Below are 11,834 nucleotides of genomic sequence, written 5' to 3' on the forward strand. Positions count from 1 at the left end.
GAATGATATCATGATTATTTCCATCAATCCAGTGGCCATTTTATTTTGTTACTTCATTCTCATGTACTACAGAAACACTGCTAACCAAACAACAGTGCTAGGTGGCTGTACTACAGAAACACTGCTAACCAAACAACAGTGCTAGGTGGCTGTACTACAGAAACACTGCTAACCAAACAACAGTGCTAGGTGAGTGTACTACAGAAACACTGCAACCAAACAACAGTGCTAGGTGGCTGTACTACAGAAACACTGCTAACCAAACAACAATGCTAGGTGAGTGTACTACAGAAACACTGCAACCAAACAACAGTGCTAGGTGGCTGTACTACAGAAACACTGCAACCAAACAACAGTGCTAGGTGAGTGTACTACAGAAACACTGCTAACAGAACAACAATGCTAGGTGGCTGTACTACAGAGACACTGCTAACCAAACAACAGTGCTAGGTGGCTGTACTACAGAAACACTGCTAACCAAACAACAGTGCTAGGTGAGTGTACTACAGAAACACTGCAACCAAACAACAGTGCTAGGTGAGTGTACTACAGAAACACTGCTAACCAAACAACAGTGCTAGGTGGCTGTACTACAGAGACACTGCTAACCAAACAACAGTGCTAGGTGGCTGTACTACAGAGACACTGCTAACCAAACAACAGTGCTAGGTGGCTGTACTACAGAGACACTGCTAACCAAACAACAGTGCTAGGTGGCTGTACTACAGAGACACTGCTAACCAAACAACAGTGCTAGGTGGCTGTACTACAGAGACACTGCTAACCAAACAACAGTGCTAGGTGGCTGTACTACAGAGACACTGCTAACAGAACAACAATGCTAGGTGAGTGTACTACAGAAACACTGCTAACAGAACAACAATGCTAGGTGAGTGTACTACAGAAACACTGCTAACAGAACAACAATGCTAGGTGGCTGTACTACAGAAACACTGCAACCAAACAACAGTGCTAGGTGAGTGTACTACAGAAACACTGCTAACAGAACAACAATGCTAGGTGGCTGTACTACAGAAACACTGCTAACAGAACAACAATGCTAGGAGGCTGTACTACAGAAACACTGCAACCAAACAACAGTGCTAGGTGAGTGTACTACAGAAACACTGCTAACAGAACAACAATGCTAGGTGGCTGTACTACAGAAACACTGCTAACCAAACAACAGTGCTAGGTGGCTGTACTACAGAAACACTGCTAACAGAACAACAATGCTAGGTGGCTGTACTACAGAAACACTGCTAACAGAACAACAATGCTAGGTGGCTGTACTACAGAAACATTGCAACCAAACAACAGTGCTAGGTGAGTGTACTACAGAAACACTGCCAACAGAACAACAATGCTAGGTGGCTGTACTACAGAAACACTGCTAACCAAACAACAGTGCTAGGTGGCTGTACTACAGAGACACTGCTAACCAAACAACAGTGCTGGGTGGCTGTACTTCAGAAACACTGCTAACCAAACAACAGAGCTAGGTGGCTGTACTTCAGAAACACTGCTAACAGAACAACAATGCTAGGTGGCTGTACTACAGAGACACTGCTAACCAAACAACAGTGCTGGGTGGCTGTACTTCAGAAACACTGCTAACCAAACAACAGAGCTAGGTGGCTGTACTTCAGAAACACTGCTAACAAAACAACAGTGCTAGGTGGCTGTCCTCAGGGTAGAGACCATATACTTTTGTAATGCTTTGCAGTCAGACGGGTCCCCAGGGTAGAGACCATATACTTTTGTAATGCTTTGCAGTCAGACGGGTCCCCAGGGTAGAGACCATATACTTTTGTAATGCTTTGCAGTCGGACGGGTCCCCAGGGTAGAGACTATATACTTTTGTAATGCTTTGCAGTCAGACGGGTCCCCAGGGTAGAGACCATATACTTTTGTAATGCTTTGCAGTCAGACGGGTCCCCAGGGTAGAGACCATATACTTTTGTAATGCTTTGCAGTCGGACGGGTCCACAGGGTAGAGACCATACACCATCTTTTGGTAATGCAGTCATTACAGTCATCAGACCCTATGTCTCTCTGTTTACCCACCATGACCATTCAGAAGAGACTTTTGTGAATGCACATTGTCACATTTATCTACTGTAACATATCAAACTTGTCTCAGCCCAATTTTCGCTGTATCAACCAATTTTCACATTTGTGTTTTTTCATCAGAAACTATTATTTCTCTGAGAGTGATGTGGATATATAGCATTTTGTAAAAATAAAATACAAATAAACATGATTTGTGATCGATTTTAAACAAATACATGTCTGTCATTGAACATGCCATGATTAGATAGTGAAAAAACACACCAATCTCTTTCATAATTTCTTTAAACAATAACAGCTCATTTACCAATATTTCTGAAAATTGATCTAGAGCGTTTTGGAATGAAACTCCAACTATTGAAGATCATTATGCTGCATTAGTTTTCTTCCTGATATAAATGGTCTTTGTAAAATCAGCATAAGGCAAAATGCAAGGTTATTGGTTATCCTTAATAAAACTATACATGCACATTGACAAAAATGAAAATACACAAAATAACACAATTTCTCTCATAGTTATGATATTTTAGCATTAACAACAGAGCATTCTTTTTGCAGGAACACTACTGACTTTAGAAACTCCTCCTCAGTCCAGAATATAAATAAATAAATAAAAACAAAAAGGTCCAGAATAAAAGAAAATGATGCAACTTGTTCCACATTTGATTGAAGTTCTCTGTCTGTAGCCAGGAGGGATGTCAAACTGGCGTCCGATGTTTTATGAATGTCTCTCCTGTTAGCCAAAAGTTCATTCCCGTTCTTGTTTGCGGCCATTACCTGTCATTCTCATGTCCTGGCAATAAAAAATGTATTTTTACACACTCATGAATGTCAAAGAAACTCAGTTACAGCTTTTCTAAGAGGCCAAGAATCTCTCTTTACAAAAATAAGGAGTGGTGGGTCAAAGCGGATTTGGTTTATTCTTTGGTCAAACAATCTTAATGCATGATAAACTCAAAATAACATTTCGTTATACGACTCTACTCTTAATCCAGTGAGATTTGGTGAGTGTGTACATGGAGAGAGCTGCTGTTTTGTTGTTTGAGGGTTTTTACATTTCAACTTGATATTTGCTGAGAGATTTATCTGAAAGGGTAGAGTCAGGGTGTGGAGCTGCTTTATATATATATATATATATATACACGAGGCTCGATATCGAGTAACGTCTGGCTTCATAAATGCCCATGACAGTGGTCCAGAGTTATACATGGAGAGTATAATGTTTCATGCATCATCTAATCATTAGACATTCATAGTTATTGAACTTTCCAATGACTTGTGACTGTGGGCTAACACGTCCAATCTACTCTCCCTGTCCCCTTCACTTTTCTCTCAATGGAAAACCTTTACCCAGGAATTGTGTTTCCAACAAGGGGCTGAAGTGTTATACTTCTCAACTGAGGTAGTCGACTCAAAATTGATTTACATTTTCCCCTTTATAGTTTTTCCTTTCATTTCTAACTCATTAAACCACTGGAGGATACAGGGTCCCGTTACCTCAGCTCTGACAGTCATGGGCAGCATATGGCTCCCGTTAAAGCTTTGTTACACCACAGATCTCAATTTTTTTACCTTCCCCCTCTGAGATGCAGGAATCAGTGTCTAATCTGGAAGGGTTCTGATTCAGGACCCCATTATGGCCGGAAACGCGGCTAACAAACCTAACCACCGCTGTGCTGTCCAATCCAAAAGGTCTTCTCCTTGAACCCGCCTCCTGTCCTGTGTCAATACCGGAAGTAGAAACTGTCCGTACATCAGGCTTTGAATTAGCTCTGGCTGCTCAGGAATCCCAGTTGGAATAATAGATCCCCCGCTTAGCTAAGGGAGACAGAAGAGAATAGACACCATCCTTCCATGTTTATCTCAGATTAACAGTGTTTTACCAGAGTCCTTCATACTGTGATAGTATTGTGATTGTGAAAGAATGTTTGCAGTGCCACTTTTAGCAATATGTAATTATCTTTGTGTCTAACAGGGGACGTGTACATCCAGCCAACTCAAGACACAAAGAATCCTGTCATCTACGGAGTGTTCTCAGTTTCAGGGTGAGCCACTGATTGACTGTGTTATTTGTCTCAGTTAATTCAACCACATCATTACCACTGTCATTACCACTGTATCTGTCTCATTGAAGAACAATACAACCCCTTTCAGCTTTCACTCAATCAGATCTCCTCAGCAGACCTGTAGAAAATATGAAGTCAGTGGTTCAGATGTTTGGTTCCCCCCCGTGGTTTCCCGTCTCCCATCCATATTCATTCTGCCCGAAGGCACCTGTGTAACACGTTCTGTTATTGAAACAGCCTATTCCACACAGTCTGCTCTGCACACTACAAAGGCAGAAGAGGAAGTCAGTCCGTAGCACAGAGGGGAAGGGGTCTCCAGTGAGAGACTTAACCTGTGTTCCCACATGGCTGGGCTTTGATAACAAGCCATCATTCAGCACAGCATTAGGATTCAAGGAAACGGCTCGCAGCTCCTGCCCCCACATATGCAACAGTAGATTTTGTGTGGAGGATACACACAGAGAGAGTTCGCTCTCACACTCACACACCCAGTCATAATAAATATGCTGGTATGTGTGTCTGTGAGAGAAGTGCTCTGTAATTGTTTCCCCGTCTCACCCAAGGCCTCCATGCTAACTCGCCACAGTTATCATCCCCCTTGAAGCCCAATTGATTAAAACTACTGTAGTGCTAATGATAGGCCCCTCGACAGAATGTACTAATATAGTAATATACTGTACACCCAGCACACCACAGGACAGCACACACAACCACAGCACACCACACCCCTCCACAGCACAACACACCCCAGCACCACATACCCCATCAAAGCACACACTACCACAGCATAGCACACCCCATCACAGCACACCCTACCACAGCACACCATACCACAGCACACCACAGCACACCACACCCCACCACAACACAGCACACCACAGCACACCCCACCACAGCGCACCACACCCCACCCACCACAGCGCAACCCACCACAGCACACCCCACAACACCCCACCCCACCGCAGCCCACACCACAGCACACCCCACCACAGCCCAGCCCACCACAGCACAGCACACCACAACACAGCACACCCCACCACAGCACACCCCACCCCACCACAGCACACCCCACCACAGCACAGCACACCCCACCCCACCACAGCACAGCACAGCACACCCCACCCCACCACAGCACACCCCACCACAGCACAGCACAGCACACCCCACCACAGCACAGCCCACCACAACACAGCACACCCCACCACAGCACACCCCACCACAGCACATCACACCACACCACAGCACACCCCACCACAGCACAGCCTGCCACAGCACACCACAGCACACTCCACCACAGCACACCCCACCCCACCATAGCCCAGCACAGAACACCCTACCACAGCACAGCACACCACACCACAGCACACCACAGCACACCACAGCACACCACACCACAGCACACCCCACCACACCACAACGCACCCCACCACAGCACACCACACCCCACTGGTGGGGTGTGCTGTGCTGGGGTGTGCTGTGGTGTGCTTTGCTTTGCTCTGGTGGGGTGTGCTGTGCTGTGGTGGGGTGGGGTGGGGTGGGATATGGTGTGGTGTGGTGTGCTGTGGTGGGATGTGGTGGGGTGTGCTGTGGTGGGATGTGCTGTGGTGGGGTGTGCTGTGCTGTGGTGGGGTGTGCTGTGCTGTGGTGGGGTGTGCTGTGCTGTGCTGTGGTGGGGTGTGCTGTGCTGTGGTGTGCTGTGCTGCTGTCTCTCTGATGTTTAGCTTGGCTGTGTGTGGATCTTTGATTGGGAGTATGTCAGACAGCTTGTCTGTGGTGGAGAGTGTTTGTGGGTCATCATAGTGTTGGAGTATGCCTGCCTTATGTCTATGAGAGAATATGTGATGTGAGGGAGAATGTAGCTAATTTCTCAGAGAGTGAGTCGTAATCCCATGTCTCCTAAAGCTGTTCCCTTTAGTGTTTCTGAACCTCCTCATCCCTTTACCTCTCCCTTCCAGATCCGTGTTTAAGGGCTCAGCAGTGTGTGTCTACTCCATGGCTGACATCCGTCAGGTCTTTAATGGACCCTATGCTCACAAGGAGGGGCCCAACTACCAGTGGATGGCCTATACTGGGAAGATCCCCTACCCTCGGCCTGGGACGGTGAGTGACGTGCTGAGGGTGATAAACAAACACACATATTCATAAATTCAATAAATGACCACATTTAACATGGCTGGTTCTGCTCTCTTTCTAAACCCAGTGTCCCGGAGGTACGTTCACCCCCAACATGAAGTCCACTAAGGATTACCCAGACGAGGTGATTAACTTCATGCGGAACCACCCCACCATGTACAACACTGTGTACCCAATACACAAGCGCCCCCTGGTGGTCCGGAACAACGTGGACTATGAGTTTACCACCATCACCGTGGACCAGGTGGCTGCTGCCGATGGGAGCTATGAGGTCCTATTCCTGGGGACAGGTCAGTGCACTGAGTCCCTGCCTGCTGATTGATTTGATAGTCTTGTTATTGTAAGTGTGTGTTCACAACTGTGATAGATTCAGAAAAAAAACTATAATTTGGGGAAAGTATTTTGTTAGAATTTTGGTCAAAGTGCTTGTCTTCTCAAAGACGAAAGAACACAGCCTACAGTACTATTTTTATGGAAAGGGTGGAGTTACTGTAATTTGTTTGAATGTACGGTAATACTACCCTGGTCATCGTCTGGCAGTACTTCACACAGCCTGTCCCTATGGCCGTAAATCATGGTGTGATTCAGAGGGTGGGAGCTGGAAGACCCTACAGTTGATGACTGTACTGTGCTCACTCATCCTGGTGATGAATGGCTCCTGTAGACCACTGTACAAGACCGGGGGGATCCTCCTATACTCCTATTCCCCTAATGACATTTGAGTAGAGTAGAACCTGATCCTCTGAGTCTAGAGTAGGGTAGAGGTTAACCTGATCACTCCTCTGGATCTGGTCTGGAGTAGAGGTTAATCTGATCACTCCTCTGGGTCTGGTCTGGAGTAGAGGTTAACATGATCACTCCTCTGGGTCTGGTCTGGAGTAGAGGTTAACATGATCACTCCTGTGGGTCTGGTCTGGAGTAGAGGTTAACATGATCACTCCTCTGGGTCTGGTCTGGAGTAGAGGTTAACATGATCACTCCTCTGGATCTGGTCTGGAGTAGAGGTTAACCTGATCACTCCTCTGGGTCTGGTCTGGAGTAGAGGTTAACATGATCACTCCTCTGGATCTGGTCTGGAGTAGAGGTTAACCTGATCACTCCTCTGGGTCTGGTCTGGAGAAGAGGTTAACATGATCACTCCTCTGGATCTGGCCTGGAGTAGAGGTTAACATGATCACTCCTCTGGGTCTGGTCTGGAGAAGAGGTTAACCTGATCACTCCTCTGGATCTGGTCTGGACTAGAGGTTAACCTGATCACTCCTCTGGGTCTTCAGACAGGGGGACGGTTCAGAAGGTAATTGTCCTGCCCAGAGATGACCTGCAGACTGAGGAGCTGGTGCTAGAGGAGGTGGAGGTGTTCAGGGTGAGTCTCTCTTTCTCTCTTCTCCTGTTCTTCCTCTCTCTCCCTCTACCTTTCCCTCTCTTTCTCTTTCATGTTCTCGCTCTCTCCTTATTTTACCTCCCTCTCTCTCAGTAGTATCTTTCCATTTTTGTCAACTCATTCCTCATGTAAGAAACATTTATTCTGTAGAACATCGTTCCAACTTTTATTCTTCTCTTATTAAGATCGTCTTCTATCCCTTACATTTCAGGTGCCAACTCCCATAACCACCATGAAGATTTCCTCCAAAAGGGTAAGTTGAACATTCCACAGTCTGCTGGTTCAGTGCACACACATTCAGAATTCTCTTCCTATAAAATATCACATAAATCACTGCAGAGCTTAAACAGTGAATGCCGAAGTCTGGATGATGCTATGCCGACATTTTCCAATTGGTCTCTATTCCTCGCTCTGTCTCGCCTTCTCTTCCTCCCTACAGCAACAGCTGTATGTGGGCTCAGTGTTGGGTGTGACCCACCTGGCCCTCCATCGCTGTGACGTGTACGGGGAGGTGTGTGCTGACTGCTGCCTGGCCCGGGACCCCTACTGCGCCTGGGACGGAAAGTCCTGTACCCGCTACTCCGCCTCGCAGAAGAGGTGAGTACCAACAGAGTGTGTGTGTGTCTTTGTGTGTGTGTTGCTCATGTTTAGGGGCAGGAACCTTTGCCAAATGCCAATACAATGTTCTCTCAACATTGTCTCTACACACCCCTCTTTAATTATATTTTGACATTTACTGCAGACTTGCAGTTTGTAGAACGTTTTGTAGTTAACCTCTTTATTTTGGGGGAATGTTGATCTGACCCCTCTAGGCGCAGCCGTCGACAGGATGTAAAGTATGGCAACCCAATCCGCCAGTGCAGAGGCTATAACTCCAATGGTGAGCTGACAAGAACACTCTAACGTACCTCAAATAGACACTCTAACAGCACTGAGGTTACCATTCAGTTTGACAGCAGCAGTATCCAATAACATCACACGTGTATAATATTGTGAAAGGGGACTGTAATTTTGACAGAGGACATGATTTGGTCAATTCCACTACTGTGCTACTTCACTAACTGTTGAGCAGTAATTTACTGATTTGGTCTGAGGAAATACATGCATGTGTTGTCATGATGCTTATGCTTTGCTGCAGCCAATAAGAACACGCTGGAGATGGTGCAGTATGGGGTGGAGGGCAGCACTACGTTCCTGGAGTGTCAGGCCAGGTCCCCTCATGTGTCTCTCAAATGGCACCTGCAGAGGGAGAACAGCGACAGGAAGAAAGAGGTGAGTCAGGAACTCTCATCCCACTGTAGCTGTACTGTAGTCTACTGTATTGACTCTTATACAGCCTGCCTTCTAAACAGGCTGATAATCAGACAAATGACTACTTTATTATTTAACAATATGACCTGCTGTTTATGGGAAATGATTGCTGAATGAATGCAATGATAAATGAATGATATCTCCCTGCTGTCAGATCCGCTCTGAGGGCCGGACACTAAAGACAGAGCAGGGTTTGCTGCTGCGTTCCCTCCAGTCATCAGACAACGGCGTCTACCTGTGCACAGCCACAGAGAAGAACTTCAAACACACGCTGGTCAAGCTACAGCTGGTGGTCCTGTCCAGCCGCACGGTCAACAGCATCCTGGTAGAGACAGGCAGCCCAGCCCTGCCACACCTCCAGTCCAGCCCTTGGACCCCCAGTGCGGGTCAGTACAAGGACCTGCTGACCATCCTGAGCCAGCCAGAGATGGGCCTGATCAACCAGTACTGTCAGGACTACTGGCAGCTGGGAGAGGGCAGTCCGGGGGACCCCATGCTGGCCGTTGGCAAGGCCAAGGAACTGAAGGAGCTGAAAGAGCAGAAGAAGCCCCGCAACCGCCGGCATCATGACGATGAGGATGAGCGTGAGGACGATGACGATGAGCACACCACCCCAGCCGAAACATGAGGCCGTAGGCTTATACCACAGGCCACACACTACCCCAACACCCGACCCCCGACCCCTTGTCCCATCTGCTCTCTCCCTCTCTGCACAACCCTCCAAAAATGGGAAAGACTTCAATCAAAGGATTAAAAAAGGTAATGATCAATAGCGATAAGAAAGAGAAACCACAACAAGCAAACAACAAACAGGTTCTTCTTAACTGTTAAAAAGATACACAGTATTTATTGTAGGTTGTACATAGTAAGATTCTGTGGATTTCTTTGTACTTAAATACAAAACAAGGCTTTTTTGTGCAAATCTGTGCAAATCTGATTGTTATTATAATGATATTATTGTTGGTAGTGTTATTGGTTATTACAAATGGTGTTATTACATTGCAAAAAATCTTTATGTTCTGTATTTTGGATGAAGCGCAGCAACACATCGAAAGGACATTTGAAAGTGTAAATATCTACAGCTGAATGGACTGATAAGAATGCTTTCAAAAAGATTTTGTTAATTTGGCTCCGTGTTGGATCATTCCACTGCTGGCAGTATGCAGTCTGAGGTGGGAGGAGTCAGATCACTGATGTGTGATGAACCTCCCCCAAAGATATGATGGACAGTTGATTCCCACAGCCAATGAACTATAAGGATGTCACTTCAAGGCACTTCATTGGACACGCAGATAGATGAGGAAATGCCGATACGAGGCTGCAGCTTTGAGTTTGTCCCACGGCCACAGACAGACACGAGAGTGAAAGGCCTTGTGGGAAATGATGCCCTCCTCTTCCTTAGCCAGCCTAACTGACCTAACAGGGGTGAAACCAGACTTGACCCCAAATTCCCTCAAGTATTTTCTACTCTTCCAGAAGCTGATGAGGTGTGCCTGTGTGTTCTGTGGTCCAATCTGGCTTTCTTTCAACCCCATTTGTTATATTTACATTGATATTGCCAGTCTCTTCCAGAACTAGTTGCTGTGGACTTTTTGTGTGTATATGTAGTATATGTAAATATGACATCTCAATGTTGTACCCTTGAGGCTGTGATAGTAAAAATAAGTGTTTTGGGGGATAGAAATAACATTGACTTTCCTTTGTACACCATTGTTCAATTGAGATTAGAATTTCAAGCAGGCCGCTACATAATTTGTGACAATTTGATTTTGCACAATTACTACAAGAGATAAAGAAATCTCTTAGTCTCCAAACTAATCCATAAGTATACTGGTTTGCATTCCAGCCTATACCTATTCTCCGTATGAGGTCAGTTGTTTCATATGAATTGTGCTAAACATTTCTACACTCCTCCAATCCTGCCATGTAGTTTCCAATATCACAGCTCTCCTTGTAATATATATACCCTTAGTCCACATTGTTTTACGTCAGATAGCGCAACAATTTTGCCTGCACTGATTGGCGGTTGAGGGACGAGCGTAGGAGTGACGCCACCTGACGTAAGACAATGGTTAGTCCATGGAAGTCACTAAAGGGAAAGTGCGCAAAGACTGTTTTAAAAATGAAAGTGTAACATGTTGGAGAGGGTTACCATAGGTTTGTCAGAGCTGTTGTCCATCTCCTACAGAAGGTAAATGTTACACAACTCTCACTAAAGAGTTTATTCAACTTCTCTGATCAGCCGTTGTTGATGGTATTCTGCATGAAAATGACTCCGTCTCCATGTACAACTCTATGTATATAGCTACAGCCACTAGAATGATCTGCTCTTGACCACAGGAAAACACATACCAAACTCTTTGGGACGGTGGCTTTTCATTGTGTGCATGAAATGTATTATGTACTGTATATGATATTCGTCCAAAAAGCTATGCTGTGGATGTCAGTGGATGGAAAGGCAGATGGAGTCATACCCTAGTGGGGGAATATTAAACACACAGAGGCCCCTTTGTCTCTTTAGCTCTCCTTCTCCCTCTCTCTTTACCTCTCTCCTCTCTCTTTCTCTATTTACCTCTCTCTTTCGCTCATTCTCGTCCTTTCTCTCTTCCTCTTCCTTTCTCTCTTCTTCTCTCTCTCATCCTCTCTCTCTCTCTCTCGCTTCCTCTTCCTTTCTCTCTTCTTCTCTCTCTCATCCTCTCTCTCTCTCTCTTCCTCTTCCTTTCTCTCTTCTTCTCTCTCTCATCCTCTCTCTCTCTCTCTCTTTCCTTTCTTTCTTCTTCTCTCTCTCATCCTCTCTCTCTCTCTCTTTCTTTCTCTCTTCTTCTCTCTCTCATCCTCTCTCTCTCTCTCTCTTCCTCTTCCTTTCTCTCTTC

General features: G+C 45.8%; 1 protein-coding gene across 4 annotated transcripts in view; it reads left to right on the top strand.

Moving 5' to 3' along the window:
- Positions 1-11,569, top strand: part of LOC112220915 (semaphorin-3F-like) — a 106,821-nt gene extending 95,252 nt beyond the window's left edge. For 2 of the 4 annotated variants that reach the window (XM_024382890.2, XM_024382904.2), the window contains 9 exons: positions 4,046-4,115; positions 6,092-6,236; positions 6,337-6,559; positions 7,544-7,632; positions 7,862-7,903; positions 8,090-8,247; positions 8,448-8,530; positions 8,789-8,922; positions 9,116-11,569. In XM_024382890.2, coding sequence (XP_024238658.2) covers positions 4,046-4,115; positions 6,092-6,236; positions 6,337-6,559; positions 7,544-7,632; positions 7,862-7,903; positions 8,090-8,247; positions 8,448-8,530; positions 8,789-8,922; positions 9,116-9,589 — 1,418 coding nt within the window. In that variant the 3' untranslated portion in view covers positions 9,590-11,569. The remainder of the gene's footprint in view (positions 1-4,045; positions 4,116-6,091; positions 6,237-6,336; positions 6,560-7,543; positions 7,633-7,861; positions 7,904-8,089; positions 8,248-8,447; positions 8,531-8,788; positions 8,923-9,115) is intronic. The other 2 variants (XM_024382897.2, XM_024382913.2) reach the window with 1 other exon arrangement.
- The last annotated feature ends 265 nt before the right edge of the window (positions 11,570-11,834 follow it).

The sequence above is a fragment of the Oncorhynchus tshawytscha genome, linkage group LG02 (genome assembly GCF_018296145.1).
Source record: "Oncorhynchus tshawytscha isolate Ot180627B linkage group LG02, Otsh_v2.0, whole genome shotgun sequence".
NCBI classification, from domain to species: domain Eukaryota; kingdom Metazoa; phylum Chordata; class Actinopteri; order Salmoniformes; family Salmonidae; genus Oncorhynchus; species Oncorhynchus tshawytscha.